Source organism: Lissotriton helveticus, chromosome 7, assembly GCF_964261635.1.
Source record: "Lissotriton helveticus chromosome 7, aLisHel1.1, whole genome shotgun sequence".
In the NCBI taxonomy this organism is placed as follows: domain Eukaryota; kingdom Metazoa; phylum Chordata; class Amphibia; order Caudata; family Salamandridae; genus Lissotriton; species Lissotriton helveticus.
In genome coordinates, this window is record NC_136068.1 from 984,601,963 (window position 1) to 984,621,901 (window position 19,939).

Below are 19,939 nucleotides of genomic sequence, written 5' to 3' on the forward strand. Positions count from 1 at the left end.
TGACTGGGAACCATCAGGAGTGCCGTGAGAAATACGAGAAAAAGAGGACGATCGGGCGCTGGATTCGGAAGACAAGAAACTGTCCACATGGTCCGGGTAAGGTCGTGTTGCCACGACTAGTTGCGAAATTTGTCTTGATTGCTTGATTGTTCAAAATACTAGTATTGCCTTGTTTATTTTTATTTAGAGATTCACTGTCTGCAAACGGAGAAGCAACAGGCTCTCTCTCCCTTTGCAAGCAGTGGAGGATAAGTAGGGTAGCAGCCGTGCTTGTTCTTTTTCTCCCCCACTCAATAATTGCTTGAAACTGAACTGTTGTTCACAAACTATTGTTTCCTGGAGATTCTCTGTCTGCAAGCAGGGAAGAGACCATCCTTTTTGCAGATAGTGAAAAGGGTAGGTGACGCAGATCTTTGCGGTCCTACTCATTCTCCCCATTGTTATTTTGTTGGTCTATTGGTTTTTTTGGATCCATGAGGTATTCACTGCCTGCAAACAACGTAGAATAGAAATATTCTGTCTAGTCTTTGCACCTAGTGATAAGATAGGCAGTGCTGACTTTTTAGTCCCTCGTTACGAGCCGTCATGTCTGTCTTCTCCCCATTGATAAATAGCCTGTTTAGCCCGGACCGGGTGTTAGAGGTGGACCATATGGCTCCACTAGAAGGCACCCCTAATAAGGACATGTTCATAAACTATGGGTTAGTTACCATAGCTTATAATAAATTATGGCACAGGTATACCGAAGATAGCCAAGACAAACAGTGGCCACTGGCAGGATCCTTCGACCTTGATAAAATAGAAACGTTAGAAATAGCCCTTCGAAATAATAAGACGACGCCAATTATGCTCGACAGTCTCGGTATGTGGCGCAGAGAGGCTACGAAACGACAGAGAAAAGACGAGGATAAACCAAGTAGGGAAATATACCGACAGGACAACCCCAGGACACCGCTACCCACAACTTATCCCCCGACACTATACAAAGGACGACCAGACTTAGGGTCAAACCAATGCGCTTTTTGTAGGTATGTCGGACACTGGAAAGCCCAATGCCCGACTCTACTGAGCGTGAGTAGAAGCAAAGGGCCGACAGGAACGACAGACCGACAGTACGAGAAAAGGCGCGAGACAGAGAAGAACCCGACTTACATAGACAGGCCAGACAGAACCACCACGTTTGATTATGCCCGATGGCACAGATTTCGCCAGGAAAATCTCAGCGGCATGATCAAGTTCTCCTAGGTCGGGCAATGTCAAGACGGGAACCCAGCCTCGTTTAAAATTCACAGACGGAAAGAGATAATTATGACCAATAACTGTTTCTTATATTTGTCTTGGGTCTTTGTATGTCGTACTTGTACTGTCCCCCGTCTGAGTTCGTGTGTATGTAATGTACAAATCTGCGTCATCCCTTTTACACGTGTTTCCGTGTTACTCGACCCCTGTTAGCAGAAACTTAGCATAAAAGCAACCTGGAAAGAAAGAAATGATAAAACAAAATCCGTAGAACATTAATAAACTTGAACTTTTAATTTAACACAACAAACAAGGAATAATAACGATAAACTGTAGAAAATGGAAGTCAAACAGAACATTCGCCCCCCCCCCATTCTGGAACCTTCCAAAGTAGGGCAGGGTTACGGCTACGCCCAACCAACGGCAACCCATATAAGGCGAGCCCCGCCGCCAACTCTTGGTCAGGAAATCTTAACGTATGGGGGAGCCGGAGGAGAGGCGGGAGCCCGCAGCCTGGGCATTTGCAGGTAGTCCCGCCACATGTCTCTTTGGCCGGCCGCAACGGGCCTGGAAAGACTAAGGTAGTCCCGCCACATGTCAAGAGGAGAGCGAGGCACCTCTTCCTTTTCTCTTCCGTCACGGCCGCAGCAGTCCTGGACGGCGGGATGTCCTGCACGTACCTCCACAACAATTTGTCCAAGTTGGGCTGGGAGGGAGAGGCGACGCGGACGAGCCTCTCCCACCTCCACCGGTAGGAGGTTTCCCAGCCCCCAGCCCGGCGCCGAACACCCCCAGTCAGGCGATGGTGCCCATACTTCCACAGCACCGGACACACCATGGTGGCACCCCAGTATTTGCGCAGCACCGAACGTACAATGGTGACGCTTGGGGAACACCGGATGTGGAGAGGCCTTCATGCAGGGCGATGAAAAGGAGCGGCATGGAGTGCACCGGGAGAAGGAGACGATGTGAACGAGTCTCCCTCGCCCCCCCAGGTGGGGGCATCACAGCTGCACCCCAGCTGAACGTCCCGCTCTCACAAAACAGGGACCTCTTCCCTTCACTCCAAAGGGTCTCTTCCATTCTTGCAAACTCGACGAGAGTGGCCCCTGTAGGGCCTCAAAATGGCGTCTGGATCCGCTGGAAGGCGGGCCCCGGCCACTAGAGTAACTTTGGCCAGCCATACAACTCGAACATTTGTCCCATGGAGCACGAGCCCCCATCTCCGACAGCATCTCCGCAGCCTTGAAGATCATGCAAAGGTCCCCGGCGGAGCCTTCGGCCTTTGCAGGTTTCCGGTAAGGGACGGCTGCTTCGATCGCCAACGAAACAAACATGACATTGCCACACCTTCTGTTAGCGTGAATTCTAGAACTGCCGAAAAGGACTCTGGTCCAGAACCGCCGAAAAGGACTCTGGTCCAAACTGCCAGTAATGGAAACATTTCCCCCTGATGCTGCTTCCGGACTGTGCCGGCCCCGCCCAAAATGGCGCTGGTATCAATCGGAACTTACGAACACCTCGTGGTGTTCCTTCGCACTAATATAAACTTGATGTTCTGAGATTTTTGTGATCCTTTGTACACTTGGCTAGAAAAGACAAGGAGAGCTCACTCGACGAACAGTATGAAAAGATCCCCGTTACAAATGTTGATTACGAATATACAATGTATTATATTTTTATAACTGATGTAAACCTCATTTACGATGCATACGTACGGTATGCATATAGGAAATCTGATTACAACTGTTATGATTATGTTTCTAAATTATGAAAATGTATGCCCCCCAACCCCCGGCCAATTAATAGACGTTTTAGTCTCTTACAAATGAATGAGTAAAACTTTCCGATGTTTTTTACTGTTGCAAACGACACCCCCCACTGTACGCACTTTAGCCATTGCCACGACCGACCAAATACGACCACACCCTCCTAATCCATATGCTGAAATGAATTTGCAAATTAAAATCTTTGAAACTATGGACGGGTATTGCATGTTTTATTTTAAAACAATATGGGATGGGTAGGAAAGTTCTTTTTCTGTGCACCCTACTCTGCTCTCTCTTTAAGGTTAAAGGAAGATGGTTGCCCAGCCTTGGAGGACGGATCGGATCGACAACACGACGCTCCGCATTAAAAGTACGCGACTGACTCATGAACTCTCGCGTAGAGGAAGACCGTGACTTCCAAGGATGGGTAAAACGAATGGTGTAAATGAGGGAATGTAAAAGGAGGGTGAAATGAAATAATGTAAATATTGTAAAGTACAACGTTCCGAAGTAGCAGGGACCCAAGAACCGAAGAACTTTAGAACGCCACGGCGTCGAAAGAGGTTTAAGGATCCCGATAGTGAGATATATCCTTTGACTAGATACCTCGCACTAGGCACCTCTGGTTTCCTTTTTATGTTTCCCCGCACACGCCCTACATGAACACACTACCCCCCCTCGACTCCGAAAACCATATCCCCGGGGACCCTGCCCCAAGGAGGAAAAGACGAGTAAGAGGTAAGTAAAGGACTTATGAATCCATGTATTTGAATGCGCGCGAATGCTGTCTCCCCCACCCCCCCTCTTTTCCTCCCTCTGCAGGTTACGTCAGAAATTACAGCCGAGGTGTGGCGAAGATCTGAGACCTTGCCATGTCTAAATACACGAAACGGACTAGCGCCGCAGGGTGGTGCCCAAGCACGCCTGCAAACTACTCACGTATCGAACAAGCCCGAAAAATTAGCACAACCTGATAAAAAGTGACCACCCTTAAACCAGACCGGAAGAATGAACCCATGTCACGTATGATGCGAAACTGTGAGGGAATGTGTGTGTGTGTGTGACTGAAGCGTTGACCCAACTGGTCAAAGGACCGAGAATGCGAGAAAGTGCGACAAAATGGTACCTCCTTTTTCTTCTTTCCTTTTCTCAAAGCACGTCCCCTCTACCCTGCCTAATGCTCAAACTGCATGATTACAAGATTCTACCGCGGACTCGTGAATACCCTTTACTGTGTAATGCACTAAATAGCCTTTCTTGAATGCACTGCCGCCCTCTCCGTTGCACGTGCACTATTTAGCCTGCCGTTGCACACTCTCTCTCTCTCTCTCTCTCTCTCTCTCTCTCTCTCTCTCTCCTCTCTCTCTCTCTCTCTCTCTCTCTCTCTCTCTCTCTATTTTTTGCACTACCACTCTCCCGAGTGGTTAGCCCCGAAATTGGCAGATTGCCACCCCTAGCACACCACCTAATTGGCTTCAAATACCGTCAGTATTTGCACAAACATTTGTCTTTAATACAATCACCCTGAGGCCGCGTCATTACCTCTCCTTTTCCGATAGAAGTCAATGAACCCAGGTTGGGCCGTAAGGGAAAGGACAGGTAAGACGACAGAGGTTCCCTAATCTGGCCCGAAATAAGGGAACTACATGTCAACGGCTCCTATAGTACAACACAAGGACCTCAGAATACGCGACCCTCCCCTCCCCGAATCGTCGCAATACCCAAACCAGAAAAACGATCACCCCCGCTACCTAATTTCTAATTTAATTCTAATTTAAAATGCTTGTAAAGCGCAACATACACCTTGCGGTTTCTTGGCGCTGAAGGTTCAGTGGCTGAGGGGAGGGAAGACCGGGGAGAAAATTTAGGCGGGGAAAGCCTGGCTAAATAGGAAAGTTTTCAAGTCTCCACGGAAAGAAAGGTACTGAGTTGCGGAACGGAGGTTATCAGGGAGAGAGTTCCAAAAGGAAGGGGCCAGAGTAGAGAAATTGGATCCACCCCATTTTTTGCGCGAGAAACGGGGGATCAGGAGAAGGGACTTGGAGGAGGACCGGAGGTTTCTTGCAGGGACGTAGGGTTTGATAAGTGAAGTGATGAAAGCAGGGGCAGTGCCCTGACGGGCCTGGAAAACCATGCACCCGATTTTGAAGAGGGAACGTTGTTTCACGGGGAGCCAGTGGAGTTTCTTTAGGAGGGGGGTGGAGTGGTGATAACGTGGGAGGCCAAATATCAGTCTGGCCGCCTGGTTCTGGATGGCTTGGAGTCTACGCAAACTATAGGCAGGGATGCCATGGAAAAGAGCGTTGGCGTAGTCCAAACGCGAGATTACCAGGGCGGCCATGATGGTCTTGAGGGCCTGAGGGGTGAAGAAGCGGGAGACAGAGCGGATGGTTCGAAGAGTGAGGAAACAGGAGGAGACCACGAAGCTGATGTGTGAGTGAAGAGTGAGCTGATTGTTCATTTTTACACCCAGTGTTTTGACAGTGGTGGAGGGGGAGGGTGCAGGGCCGAGAGAGGGGGGCCAGAAAAGAGAGTTCCAGGGACTGGACGAACCACCAGTGAGAACCAGCTCAGTTTTATCAGGGTTCAGTTTAAGGTGGTTGTGATTCATCCAGTCCCTGATGAATGTCATAGTAGACTGGAAATTGGAGACCGAGAGAGAAGAGGGGGACAGATCAAAGATGAGCTGGAGGTCATCCGCGTAGTTGAAGACGGTGACCTCCAGCTGCTGGAGAGCAAAGATGAGAGGAAAGATATAGAGATTGAAGAGAAGGGGGGAGAGGGAGGAACCCTGGGGAACACCGCAAGTGACAGGGAGGGGAGTGGAGGTGAAGTCGCCTAGACGGACCGCCTGGGTGCGGTCCCTCAGAAAGGAGGAGAGCCAGACAAGGGCTGATCCCCCGATGCCAGCCGCCTTGACACGGGTGAGTAGGATGGTATGGTCCACCGTGTCAAAGGCGGCGGAAAGATCGAGGAGGACCAGTGCCTGGTGGTTGTTGTCATCCATGCCCTTTCTGAGGTTGTCTAGGACGGCGACTACGACCGATTCTGTTGAGTGCCTGGGGCGGAATCCTGCCTGACGAGAAGCCAGCCCCCCATTAGCCTCAATGTGGGTGCTCAGAGCCGCGGTAACATGGCGTTCCATCACCTTGCCCAGAAAGGGCAGCAGGGAGATGGGGCGAAAGTTGGACGAGATAGAAGGGTCCGAGCCGGGTTTCTTCAGCAGGGGTACGATGGTGGCTGCTTTTAGTACCGGGGGCACCACACCCTGTGCCAAGGCGCTGTTGAGGAAGGCAATCGGGGGATCAGGGCAGCTAGAATAGATTTGCTGTAGGATGCGAGCGGGGCAGACATCCGCCGGGGACCCAGATTTAACTTTGGGGAGAATCGACAGAAAGGATTCCTGAGTGAGGGGAGGGATAACAGTGAAATGATTTTGTACTGGGGGGGGGGAGGGATCGACGAAGGTAGGCGAGGGTGAAGGGATATTGGCCTTGATATTGGTGATCTTATCCACGAAGTAGTTGTTTAATTGGTCGCAGAGAAGCTGGGAGGGAGGGATTTGGGGCGAGGCTCGATCTGAGAACGCCAGGTCGTTTACGATGTCAAAAATAGCCCTGGGTTTGTTGGCGGCCGACATTATTCTCGTAGAGAAGTAGTCGGTCTTTGCAGCTAGGATTGCTGATTTGTAATCAGCCAACAGTGTCAGAAAGTGGGTTTTTAATAACGGGCAGTAGTTCTTCCTCCACTGCCTCTCCGCCCTCCGAACGCTCAGCTTAAGTTCTTTTAGATGGTCGTTAAACCATCGGTTAGAGTCCTTAAGCCGGCGGATGGAGATGCGTCGTAAGGGGGCCTCTGAGTCACAGGCTCCAGCCAGCCAGGTGTTAATGGCCTTGGCCTGTGAGGCCGATGATAAGCCAGAGAGGGGGGGGATGGAATTGTGAAGCAGGGAGGTCAGGGAGGGGAGATCCAACCTGTTCCAGTTCCGCGCCCAGGTGTTTTTGGCAAGCGGGGTTTTGGGGGATGAGTTGTGGGGGATGGAGAAAGAGATGAGGGCGTGATCGGACCAAGGGCAAGGGGAGACCGCCACCGAAGCCAGTGGGAGGTTAAGAGCCCAGACCTGATCAAGTGTGTGCCCGTGAGAATGAGTGGGGACAGAAATGTGTGGGACAAAGTTGAGGGAAGACAGAGATTCGGTAAATTCTTTTGAGGCGGAGCACTCGTGTGGGTCTGAGGGCCAGTAATTAAAATCCCCCAGCACCAAAACCGAGGCAAAGTTGACCGCCAGATTTGCCAGCAGGTCTTGGAAGGCAGGTAGAAATGAAGGCGAGGGCTGAGGGGGGCGGTACATGAGGAGACAAGTGATGGGAGGGGCGGTCTGGAGGGAACGGGCCACCAGGAAGTCGACAGGGGCCATAGGGGGAGAGGGAAGTAACTGGAAGTGCAGATCTGACCTAGTAATTAGTGCGACCCCACCGCCCGCCCTGCCGGCCGGTCGATCGGCACGTAGGGCCACGTAAGACGGTGGAAGGGTGGCCAGGAGAGCGGGAAGGGAGGTATCGCAATACCAGGTCTCGGTCAAGAGCAGTAGGTCAGGTTTCTCGGTATCGAGTAGGACGAACAGCTCGTGGTGATGCTTGACCGCCGACCTGGTATTGAGTAGAATAACGGACAGAGCTGGGGTGGAGGGGGGTGGGTCAGGGCAGGGGAGGCAGGGTGGCAGGGGAGATTGCGGCGGGGAGTGCGGCAGTGCAGGGAGGGTGGGGGCAAGGCCCAATGAATCGACGAGTCTACGGACAGGGTCCGGAAGTGGCCAGGTGCCTTGGAGGGCGATAAGGTCTTTGGAGGAGTATGATATAGTTTGGGCATAGCGTCGTGCCCCTTGCCCCGGTCGGCCGCGGACGGGCGCAGACGGGCTTGACTTATGCGCGACTTCGGCGCGAAGTCGGCGCTCCCGCTGCGCTCGTCCGCTGCGCGTTCTGTATTGACACATTAATAAAGGCGGCCGTAAAGGCGGTAAGGGGGCGTGGCCTGGAAGTGGGCGTGGCCAGCCGGCAGGAGGGCGTCACGTGAGCGATGGATCCGCTGCACGGAGCCCTCGATGTGCAAACAGCAAGTAGCAGCAAGGTACAGTTTTAAAACACAATTTTAGAGTAAAACACAAAGCGTCTCCCGGCTTCCGCCTCAGGAGCAATGAACCAGGTGAGCGCTCGATAGCTGGCGCTTAAGAAGGGCGGTAAGGGGGCGTGGCCTGGAAGTGGGCGTGGCCAGCCGGCAGGAGGGCGTCACGTGAGCGATGGATCCGCTGCACGGAGCCCTCGATGTGCAAACAGCAAGTAGCAGCAAGGTACAGTTTTAAAACACAATTTTAGAGTAAAACACAAAGCGTCTCCCGGCTTCCGCCTCAGGAGCAATGAACCAGGTGAGCGCTCGATAGCTGGCGCTTAAGAAGGGCGGTAAGGGGGCGTGGCCTGGAAGTGGGCGTGGCCAGCCGGCAGGAGGGCGTCACGTGAGCGATGGATCCGCTGCACGGACCTCCCCTGTCTATGTCCCTGGTTGTCTCCCATAAAACCCCTGTCCTTCCTAGTTAAGTAACCGGGCTGTAAAAGGTTACGTAGGACCCAGAATGATGTTTTACAAGGTTAACAGACTAGACCAAGGTAAAGAAATCATCAAAATGAACCCCGCAGTAGTTGAAAAACAGGATGCACCGATAGAAAGGAAATGTTTAGCCATGTTCGTCTCTCAGCAAAATACCTGTGTAGTACCATGTTGACGACTCACTGTACCCTTTTGTAAATGTGAAACTCTAGAGAACGGCATATCTTTGCCAGATTTGTCTCCCGAAGGTGGGTTACCATCAGATGAACCGTCATGCCTGTAATAAATGATTATGAAGGAAGGTCATAGTAAATCCAGCAGGTCCGCCACCGGTCATTCATATGCCAGTTGTGAACGTTAAAAATGACGGACATTTTCATTCTTTGCCTGGAGCTGGGAGAGAAATAGACTTTTTTGATTATCTTCATCCGAAAATTTTCTAAAAAACTGTCTTTTCAAACTTGTTTAAGGGTACTGCTGTTGGAGGAGAGAAGGACCGGATGTGGGAGCACGAGGCCCGACTGCAGACTAAGGGACACCTGCGACATTAGCCAAGGCGAGACCACGACTGAAAAGAGCTGCAGGACGAGGCACTGTTTTCGACAGCATGAAAAGAAAGGGTCGACCTGATGCCCCTGCTCGACGTCCAGTGCCTGTCGACAAGTCCCCGCTCTCTGAATTCCGTCACACGCCCGCCTATTTGAAGTCTCTCGTTCCCCTAGTTTGTTCCTAATTTGGCCTTGCTCCATCCCCCTTTTTTCTCTGACCTACCCTATAGACTGTTTTGAACGCTCTTCTTCCATCGGAACTTTCTGACAATCACCTCAAAGGACACGGGGCGAAAAGGACCTTTCCGACCAGAAACGCGAGGAAAGGGTCGTGCCCTGCAACGCAGAACTTAGAACAGAGCCGGACTTGTAGCTCCACCGCCGGTGCTCAACAGCGCCAACGAAAGACCACAAAGAACAATGAGAACTCGTAAACTTCGAACATTTGACATCCTCAACCACCGTTTTTTTTCTACGCCTCATTTCTCTCCCAGCCACCATTGTATTGATCCTGCTCCAATCCGAATCCGAAATATGTATTAACCTACCAGTTTATGTTATGATATGTACTTGCTGCTCGCCGTTTTTGTATTTCATTCCTATGACTTTCCTGCTGAACAAATTTATCAAAGTTCATCAAATAGGTGCACCTCCTAAAAACTAGAAACCTCAAAATGTATTGTTTACAACTCTTTATCTTGGGTTTCCTACCGTTTTCTCTCTCATGCTCACCACAATAGACCCGAGTAGAAAATGAACCAACAAGATGTCTTGAATATGTTAAAGGAGGGACTGTGGAAAATTAGTGCGTTTTGGTGAACATTATCTGCGCCATCTTGCCTCTTCCCCTGATGCCACACTTTTGTCGTGCGCGCCCGCCATTTTAAGATGCCCCGATCAGAACCAACCCTTTTGCATGCCGCTGGCCCCTGACATAGCCCTTTGCCTTCGCTAAGCCTGCCCGCTGACCACCCCCCTGCTTGCACCTGCCTTGAGTCATAAACCCCTCTTCGGCGCTGCTCTGCCCCCGGCCCTCATCCTGTTCCCAGCGCGACACCTCCCTGCTTTCCTTTCATGATCTCCGGCCCTTAGATGCAAACCCCCTTTTTCCCCGTGTGCCCGTTTTGTCCTCCCCGTTCCCAAGCCGACACCCAGCTCTGCCGATACCACCCTCGCCCCTCCCCGTACAATAGAAAGCTTCCCCCATCAAAGAAATCCCCGGGTTGATCAAAGCCCCCACCCCATGAGATCCAATCAGACTCCCCTCATTCCGTGAATCGGCGGATTATCCAGCTGCACGATGCTCATCACCTGTTGTGATTAGGGTGGGGACTTCAACTGTAAATGTGTGTGGGAACGGGCCCCAAAGGGGGATTCCGGGTATGTCTTTCCGTATATCAAAGCTTTGTCACATGTATGTAAACTGCAATAAAAACCATAAACACTGTATATAAGGGGCCAGGCCTCAAACGTAAGTTAGAGCACCTCAGAACGATACCTTCTGTCCGTTTCGTTGTGTTCTCCTCCGGAGAGAATAAAAAACCTTGTTTCCTGCTTTCTAGTCTCCAGCGCCTGCCTCTTCATTGATTTAAATAACTAGAGGGTCACAGAGGCAATACCGCCGGGCAAATATCGATTGTCCCCGACCCGATTGAAACTGTTTTTACATACATGTTCAATGATCCTGGAAAAATGTGCAGCTATGGCCTTTTAAGAGCAGCTCCCGCTCCTGGGGAATGAGTCTGGGCCTGGTGATGCTGCCGCTGGGCTGGAACAATGTCCCTTGATGCAACCAGTGTTTCGTTTTAAATTGAGGCCCTGCGAGGAAGTAGAGGTGCAGGAACCAATCCATGCAGTTGTGCAGGCAGTGCAAACATCCACAAAGTGATGCATGCAACCAGTGTGCTGTTTTAAAAGGCGGGCCCTGTGTGGGAGGAGAGGTGCAGCTGTGGTAGAAAAGGCCTGTGGACCTGAGACAGGAGTGCATCCCGTGACACGAGACAGCTGTGCACGTGGGCGCTGCACACAGCTGGGCTAGAATATTGTAAACAGACTTAGGCATACAGCAATGAGAGGGAGCTAGTGACTTTCTGTTCCTGTAGAGGCGCTTTAGGTGTAAATACTGCAGTGTTGTGTTTGGTATAGGATTTAAGATGCAATATTAATTTTTTTTGTTTAAATCTTGTACAGATATTGTATTGTTTGCTAAGAACTGATTTTCGATAATAATGTTTTGAATAAACACAACCTGTGTGATGAATCCAAATTACAGATATTCAGTATTGTCAGTGACTCAGCTTAGTTGGAGGGTGCGGGATCCAAATTGGGTGTCTCCCTGGCCCAAGCAATACAGAGTGTTACTGATTCTTACTCAACCAACTGGCTAACAGACATGTTGAAATGCAATCATCTTATCCCCAAACATCAGCTGATCAATTTTTGAAAATAGCCATATGTTGCTATCAAATACACATTTTCTTTTTGAAAAGAGCAAACAAAATGACAAAAGCTTATTAAGAAAAAATAAAATAAAATCTGTTTTGCCACAAATATCTTTTCATTTTTCGTAAACACACATTTGACAATCAAACTTCAATTTGTCATTTACATCACATACTCACATGCATCACTGCCACACATGAATGCCATGTATCACTATCTCATGCCATGGAGGTCTACAATATGCCAAGAATCATCATGCTTGGATCAACATTAGACCAAGGGTGGGAATCCTGATGCCATGTGTGCAAACAACAAGAAGCAAGTAATTGCCACGGTTATACCTTGGCCACCACTATACTAGGTTGAGCAACATCATTCAGTGGTGGAAACCAATATTTCAAAAATTGACATCAATATGTCAGAGGTGGCATTTGCCAGCGGTTGCCATCATGAAATTGATTCTCACATTATGCAAAGCATTTCCACCTGTATGCCATGGCCACCAATACCAAAGGTGGGAACCATCAATACGCTAAGAATTCCAATCAATATGCCCGGGACAACATTTTGCCAGGAGTGGGAACCATCTTTTATATTGAAGCCCTCAATATGCAAATAATGAGTGCTAGGGAGTGAGAGTGACTAGGCAGTGCTAGGGAGTGCAGAGTGACTAGGGAGTGCTAGGGAGAGCTAGGGAGTGCAGAGTGACTAGGGAGTGCAGAGTGCTAGGGTGTGCTAGGGAGTGCAGAGTGCTAGGGAATACAGAGTGACTGCAGAGTGCTAGGGAGTGCTAGGGAGTGCAGAGTGACTGCAGAGTGCTAGGGAGTGCAGAGTGACTGCAGAGGCTAATGGCAATGTAAATGACAATGCCATTTATTTATTTATCTATTTTCAAAACCAACACATAAATACAAATTTTGTCATTTACAATGCCAATAGCTCTAACTTTTCCAAAGGCGAAACCATTGCATTGTAAATGCTTGTTAGTAATACCACTTTGCTCCCGTAGGAACTGCAGGCAGAGAAAAGTCAATTGGCAACAGCGTGACCCGCGATTGAAATATATCAAGGTACGCGTGTTGTTTGTTCGTAGCAGAAAGCCTACATAAAAAATGCTGTAAGGCAGCAATGAATTAATGAAATAATCTTGTTGTCAGATTGAAGAAGGAACGCGGGGACGGAAACACATATGACCGAGGGAAACTAATCTGGAACAGTGCGACCCGTGTTTGAAACAAACGGAGGTACGCGTTTTGTTTTGGCATAATTAAAAGCATTTGGAAACAATGCTGCAAGCCACTGTTTAGTTGCACCGTTTAGTTAATGGAGTGTCTTTCTCGCTAGTTTGAAGTAAGAACTCGGCGAAGGAAACCGACTAGAATATATGCCTGACAAAAGCTGTGGGGTATGTGCCCTTCTTCCTGTAGCATTCAAAAACAACAGAGATTGTTTAAATACGGTCATAAAGGAACTCTAAATAAAGTTTTATTTCTCCAGAGAAATAACTTGTTGGGACAAAACCTAAATAAATATAAGGCCACCCAGTGACTTCTACCAAGCAAGTAAAAAGGTAGGATAGTGTTGAATACTGTATATACACTCAAACGGGCCTCATATGAGTATCACTGACCACTGTCGTACTGCACAGTACTTAGGGGAGCCCCCTCCAGGCTCAATCAGGAGCTCTCTGGCCAGACTGCAGGGCCGATGGGGCCCCTTGGAGCTAGCCCCCCCTCCCCCACCACGTGGGCTGCGGGGGTCTGTGTTACACCCCTGTCACTGACATTGTTCTCTGTTTAACAGAGATCTTTTGAATGCAAAGAAACTACAGAATGAAACCTATGAGGAATAAACAAAGGCACCTCCTCAGGTACAAGAGAGCGTAGAGATAGTGATAATGGATTAAACAATGAAAGTACGTTTTTTTATCCCCCCTAAAAATGTTTTTTATTTTTGTTTACATCTTGTACAGAAAATCTGAAAGCCCTGATGAGAATCCAGGCATTAATTTCCTATGGTTCGAAACGCGCCGGCATAGTAAAGGAACACAGAAGAACAAGGATTTAAATCTAGTACTTTATTAATCTAGAATTAAGTTCTATGTGAAACACTAAGCGATTAATACTATTGTGCTCCTTTGGATATTAGATATTCTGTCCAAAAAAAACATTTAGGACATTGATTCACTTATTGTAACCTGTGAATAAGGTCATGAGAATTGGTCTATTTATTCAATCTTTTTTGTGTAAAGTTGTGTACTGTGATGCAGTTTGTTCAATCTGTGTTAATGAACATGTGGACTTTAAATGTCTTGTGTAAGTTTACTTAGAAATGTTTTTGTATGTATTGTTAAAAATCTGGATTATTTTTCCTTTTCACGCTTGTTTTAAAAAAAAAAAAGGTAATGAAGATATAAATGTATGAAGAAGGTATAAATAGAATACCTGGACAAACAAAAAGAAATGTGTTTGGCCATTAAGCATTAAGTTAAAAAACTTTTGAATAAATTGAGATTCAGGCAACTCTCTTTTCTACGTACATTTACCAAGCAAGGCAGGATCATGCGGCCTGGTAAATGTTATTCTAGATTTTGAATTTTCCTTGCATGGCACAAGGATGTTGCAAAACCATGAAAAATATGCCCCTCAAACTTTGATGTTTTGTACTGCTGAAAAATTTATTTAGATAAAGGAAGGAGGCTAGACTGACAGAAATGTCCATTTGTTCCTGGTAAGAATAGCCCAATTGGGACATGAAGCACAGCTTGATAGACACTTCTCATCTTCATGTTTCAGGTGGACTGTTACAGCTCTGTGGATGGAACTGTGCATAACTATGGTGCGCTCACCATTGATGACGCGCAGTTTGTTCCGTTCAGGCAATATGCTGGGAAGTTTCTTCTGATTGTGAACGTAGCCACCTTCTGAGGACTGACCCTGCAGTATCTAGGTAAGAATGTACGCGTATTTCTGGCAGTCTATGCATAAAGGTGGACAATGCGATGTTTCAATCAATGTGCACAAAGATGTAGGGCCTCATTTACAATAGAATGGAGCACCGGGGTGCCGCAAGCAATTTTACAGAGCCGCGCCGCATCACCCTAAAAGTGCTTCAATGTGCCGTATTTACAAAGAATACGGTGCATTCCTGTACTGATCCCTGCTCCGGCGCTAGAAAAACAGCCTAGCGCCAATGCAGACACTCTTGCGCCATGTTGCAAGGGAGCCTGTGTTGAGGGGGAGATTGATCTTGTGCAGGTAGGGACACCTTTCTGTACAAAATCGATTAATTGAGGTGATTTCCTCCTTCTATGCGTGCTGCAAAATGGCAGCACACATAAAGGAAAAAATTTGGAGAAATAGGGATATTTCTTCTTGTCGTGCTTCGCTAACACCACCTCATTTCTCCTCATAAATCTGGGAATGCTTCAGATTCCATGAGTGTTGCGTGAGATTAATGCATGAAAGGGGCCCATAATTACAAGCCCATGAAAAGCCATATAAAGTGGCTTTGCGTGGCCTTGTAAATATGCTGCAGCACTTTGCGCCACTTGTGTCACTTGCTCCGGTGGCACAAAAGTGCTACTAGGGCCTCGTAAATAAGGTTGCGGTGCACCTAGTATATCACTGGGGATGCAGTATATGGAAACTGGAGCCACTGCTCACAGAGGGTTTGGGTTTTATGCTGCATCTGATCGGATTTGCCTGCCCCCAGAGCTCTGCAATACTCTGTTAAATCATTCTCATAATGTTACCCTGTGTAATAGGCTCTCCTCAGCTCATCAAACGTCTGATGTTTCATTGGGGCAGAGAATGATGGGTTTGAGTCCCTCTTGGAAATAAGAATGCAGTCAGTAGTCTGCCATGCTCTCTTTTACAGAACTGAATGCACTAAACGAAGAACTGGGACCCTACGGCCTTGTCATCCTGGGCTTTCCTTGCAACCAGTTTGGGATGCAAGAACCCGGAAGCAACGACGAGATCCTCCGCGGGCTCAAGTAAGTAGGGCACGTCAGTGTCTGTCGGGGGTGGGGCGGTGAGGGTGGCATCAGTATAACCGCTCTACAAATGGCTGGGACACCTGAATGTGGAGTTTGAGTGGATGTGGTTGGAGGAAGAACAAAGACTGTAGCTAAGGCCTTGTCCCATCACATTACTTCTCGTTTGCATCTCTAAAGATAAACCTTTAGGCTAATTGCATGACCACTTGATGCAGCAGCCCTGCCTCCATGTGAGCATGGTTTGCTATTCAAAAGGTTTTTTCCTTCTATTTACTTGAAAGTAATGAAATTGAAATCAACATTACAGTTACTTAATTGCAACTAGAGCAATAAATACAGCTACATTAATATGTGGTGCAGACACCATCCCCCTCAACAGAGACCAGGAAAAAGTTAGTCATAGCACTACATAGAAGTTCATCAAAACATTATTGGGACATTAAGCTCTGCACCTTTAGAAATATGTGAATCCCAGAACAGTAAAGATAAATGTTCAAGGAAACGTTCAGTACAATCTGTGAGGTAATAACTGCGCTACATGTCACACAGGGTACATAGAATTACGTACTTTAAAATGCATCTGGAAAATTAACTGCGCAGCAATCTCAATGCAGCGTAATAAAGACAAGCACACGGGAGACAGTCGCAAGGTGCATATAGACAGGTTGTCTTTCTTTGCTTGTTAATGGATGTGTGCATAAGGCGATGTGCCTGCCAATATACACCTTCACAATGAAGTGTACTTGGTGGAGATTCTGCAAGAAAATTCTACACAAAGTGATATTTAAAACGATCTATGCACACCTTTGAGCACTCCAGTCTGTTCACTGCAGACACGTGTGCAAATCCGTATACATAAGACCATTGACTCGTGTGTAGCGCATGCTACATACGGTCAATGGATGCACGTTTTGCACCACAATGTGCAAGAGCTTCTGCAGACAGGTTTCAGCAAAAACAATAAAAAAAAAAATTGGCTTGTGCAAGTAAATCCTGTGCACTGGCAGTGCCTTGCAACCGTGTGTGTGTATTTATGCATGTAAAAAAGATTGAAGCTTAATCTGCTGTTACCTAAGGAGTAACTTCACTATGTGTGAGTGGCGCTTAGGCCGCTCACGGCCTTGAGGCACCCATATTTTGCAAGTGTGAGGAAAGCTTGGTATTCTCACGCCTGCATCTGTGTGTGAGGTAAGCTTGGTGTTCTCGCACCTGTGTCTGTGTGTGAGGTAAGCTTGCACTGCTGCTGACTGCTTTCCCTTATGTGTGAGAGTCCTGCTACCTTCCCTATAGTGCTTCTGTGTGTGTTTGGATGCGTGTGCGGTTTGTGGGCTTGCCCCTTAGTTTCCATTGTCGCTCTGTACACGTGTGCTTGAGCATTGACGTTGTTGTGTGAAGCTGGCACTGGCTTAGACGTAAAGGTGCAGCAAACCTGCACATATCTGAGACAGAGGAAACAAGAACTTTTTCACACTAAGATCATTTGCCCAATTAATGGTCTAAATTGTGTCTGTGTGTTGGGGAAAATTGGTATTCTCACACCTGCGTCTGTGTGTGAGGAAAGATTGGTATTTTCACGCCTGCATCCGTGTGTGAGGTAAGCTTGGTATTCTTGCACCTGCGTCTCTATGGGCCAGATGTAGGTAGTCTAATACCAGTCGGTAACGGACGAAACTACTGAATTTCGGCCGTTAACGACCTGTATTAGGCGTTTGAGATGTAGGTGGCCAATTTACAGATTTGGTAATATACCGAATCGGTATTTTAAGGAATCGGTAAGTTACCGATTCCTTTAAGGAATCGGTAAATTACCAAATCTGCAATGTAGGGAGCACTCAAATGAGTGCATTGCACAGTTAAGGATTCGGTATTTACCACCAACTAAAAGTTGGTGGTAAATATCGAAAACCTTTGGAAAAGCATTTTTGTGCATTTCCAAAAGTGCCATGTGGCAGACATACTACATGCCCTTAGGGCATGTATGTGTGCCACATGTGCACACATGCACGATTCAGGGGTGCAACAGGGTGTCAATGTGACACCCTGCCACCCTTGAATGTGTTCCCCCATTACCGAATCGGTATTTACCGATTCGGTAAATCCCATTCATTCCTATGGGCCTCCAGGCCCATAGGAATGAATGGAATTACCGAATCGGTAAATACCGATTCGGTAAATACCGAATCATACCGATTCGGTAATACTTACCGAATTTTTTCCTACATAGCATTTACCGATTCTAAAATACCGAATCGGTAAAATTCGGTATTTTGGAATCGGTAAATTAGGATGACCTACATCTGGCCCTATGTGATGTAAACTTGGTATTCTCACGCCTGCATCTGTGTGTGAGGTAAGCTTGGTATTCTCGCACCTGTGTCTGTATGTGAGGTAAGCTTGGTAGTCTCACACCTGCGTCTGTGTGTGAGGAAAGATTGGTATTCTCACACCTGCATCCGTGTGTGAGGTAAGCTTGGTATTCTTGCGCCTGCGTCTGTATGTGAGGTAAGCTTGGTATTCTCACGCCTACGTCTGTGTGTGAGGAAAGCTTGGCATTCTCACTCCTGCATCCATGTGTGAGGTAAGCTTGGTATTCTTGTGCATGCGTCTGTGTGTGAGGTAAATTTGGCATTCTTACACCTGTGTCTGTGTGTCAGGAAAGCTTGGTATTCTCACGCCTGCGTCTGTGTGTGAGGTAAGCTTGGTATTCTTGCACCTGCGTCTGTATGTAAGGTAAGCTTGGTCTTCTCACGCCCGTGTCTGTGTGTGAGGTAAGTTTGGTATTCTCGCACCTGTGTCTGTGTGTGAAATAAGATTGGTATTCTCACACCTGCGTCTGTGTGCGAGGTAAGCTTGGTATTCTTGCGCCTGCATCTGTGTGTGGTAAGTTTGGTATTCTCGCACCTGTGTCTATGTGTGAGGGAAAATTGGTATTCTCACACCTGCGTCTGTGTGTGAGGAAATCTTGGTATTCTCACGCCTGCGTCTGTGTGTGAGGTAAGTTAGCACTGCTGCTGACTGCTTTCCCTTATGTGTGTGAGTCCTGCTACCTTCCCTATAGTGCTTCTGTGTGTGTTTGGATGCGTGTGCGGTTTGTGGGCTTGCCCCTTAATTTCCGTTGTCGCTTTGTACATGTGTGCTTGAGTATTGACAGGGTTGCGTGAAGCTGGCACTGGCTTAGACGTAAAGGTGCAGCAAACCTGCACATATCTGAGACAGAGGAAACAAGAACTTTTCCACACTAAGATCATTTACCCAATTAATGGTCTAAATTGTTTAACTGGATCCACGCTGGAAACGGGAGAGGACGGGCTCGAGTCTCTTTTAAGACCAGCTTTGATAGCAATCTTCATCTTGGCGGGGCCTCTTATCTGAGTCTCCACCTCCAGCACCCTCAGATCTGAAGGCTCATTCACCATCATTACTGGCACAGTGGTTCCTCAGTGCTCTACACTGCACACACAGCCGAGAAGAGGTCACCTGTACACATACTGTTGGGGCACACAGAAGAAAATAATCCGAGAGAACTCTGGTGCTAACATTAGACATAATGAGTAGAAATGATGCTTTGGCTTCCAGCCCTATATTCTCTAACCTATAAATATATAATCCTTGTTAAAGGCTATGGGATCCATTAAAGATTCCAAATATGGGGCTTTTGTCTGCCCCAAGAGGGTTCCTTGAAGACTTTTCAACTTGTTTTTCAAAACATGATTAGAGTCTTCTGACCTTGAGAGATGTGTTTAGAATTGTGTTATTCTATGCAGTTTTTACACTTTTGTCAGGTATTTGCCTGGTCTGATTGTATTTTTGACCTGTTCGCCCACTAGTCACAAGAAATAGAACTGCTGATGCAGGTTTATGGTAGTAAATTGAATGCCTCGTGCATTCCTATCCATAATCACTCCTCGCATTTTGGAACCAGTGGTGGGTTCTACTCCTAACATGCCTTTCTTGTTGTATAGCCTGTTCCCTTTCAAGTTGAATCCAAAATTGGCCCGTCAGACATTTTTTTTACCAGGGATAAAGCTACAGTGATTTTCAGACTCACCTTGAAGTTTGCCTTCATTGATAGCTTGTACCCCATGTGGTTATCTTTTTCTCTTTTTAAAGAGCTTGTGAAATATTTCACCCCTATAGATGAACGCATGCTCTCCCTCTAAGCAAAAACTTCCTACAAAGACATCTGGCTGGCTGCATGGCATACAGAGGTTAGAACATTGAAGCAACAGCTAGAGCTATGAGGTAACACGAAGAAAGCCTCTATTATAGGCTCAACATAAAATATCAAATAAAGGAAATGTAATTATTTACGAAAAAATTACTTTTGAGTCAAATGCTTC

General features: G+C 47.5%; 1 protein-coding gene across 1 annotated transcript in view; it reads left to right on the plus strand.

Moving 5' to 3' along the window:
- GPX3 (glutathione peroxidase 3) overlaps window positions 1-19,939 on the plus strand; it is a 114,511-nt gene that overhangs the window by 74,836 nt on the left and 19,736 nt on the right. The window contains exons 2-3 of the mRNA XM_078653614.1: window positions 14,395-14,548; window positions 15,479-15,596. Coding sequence (XP_078509740.1) covers window positions 14,395-14,548; window positions 15,479-15,596 — 272 coding nt within the window. The remainder of the gene's footprint in view (window positions 1-14,394; window positions 14,549-15,478; window positions 15,597-19,939) is intronic.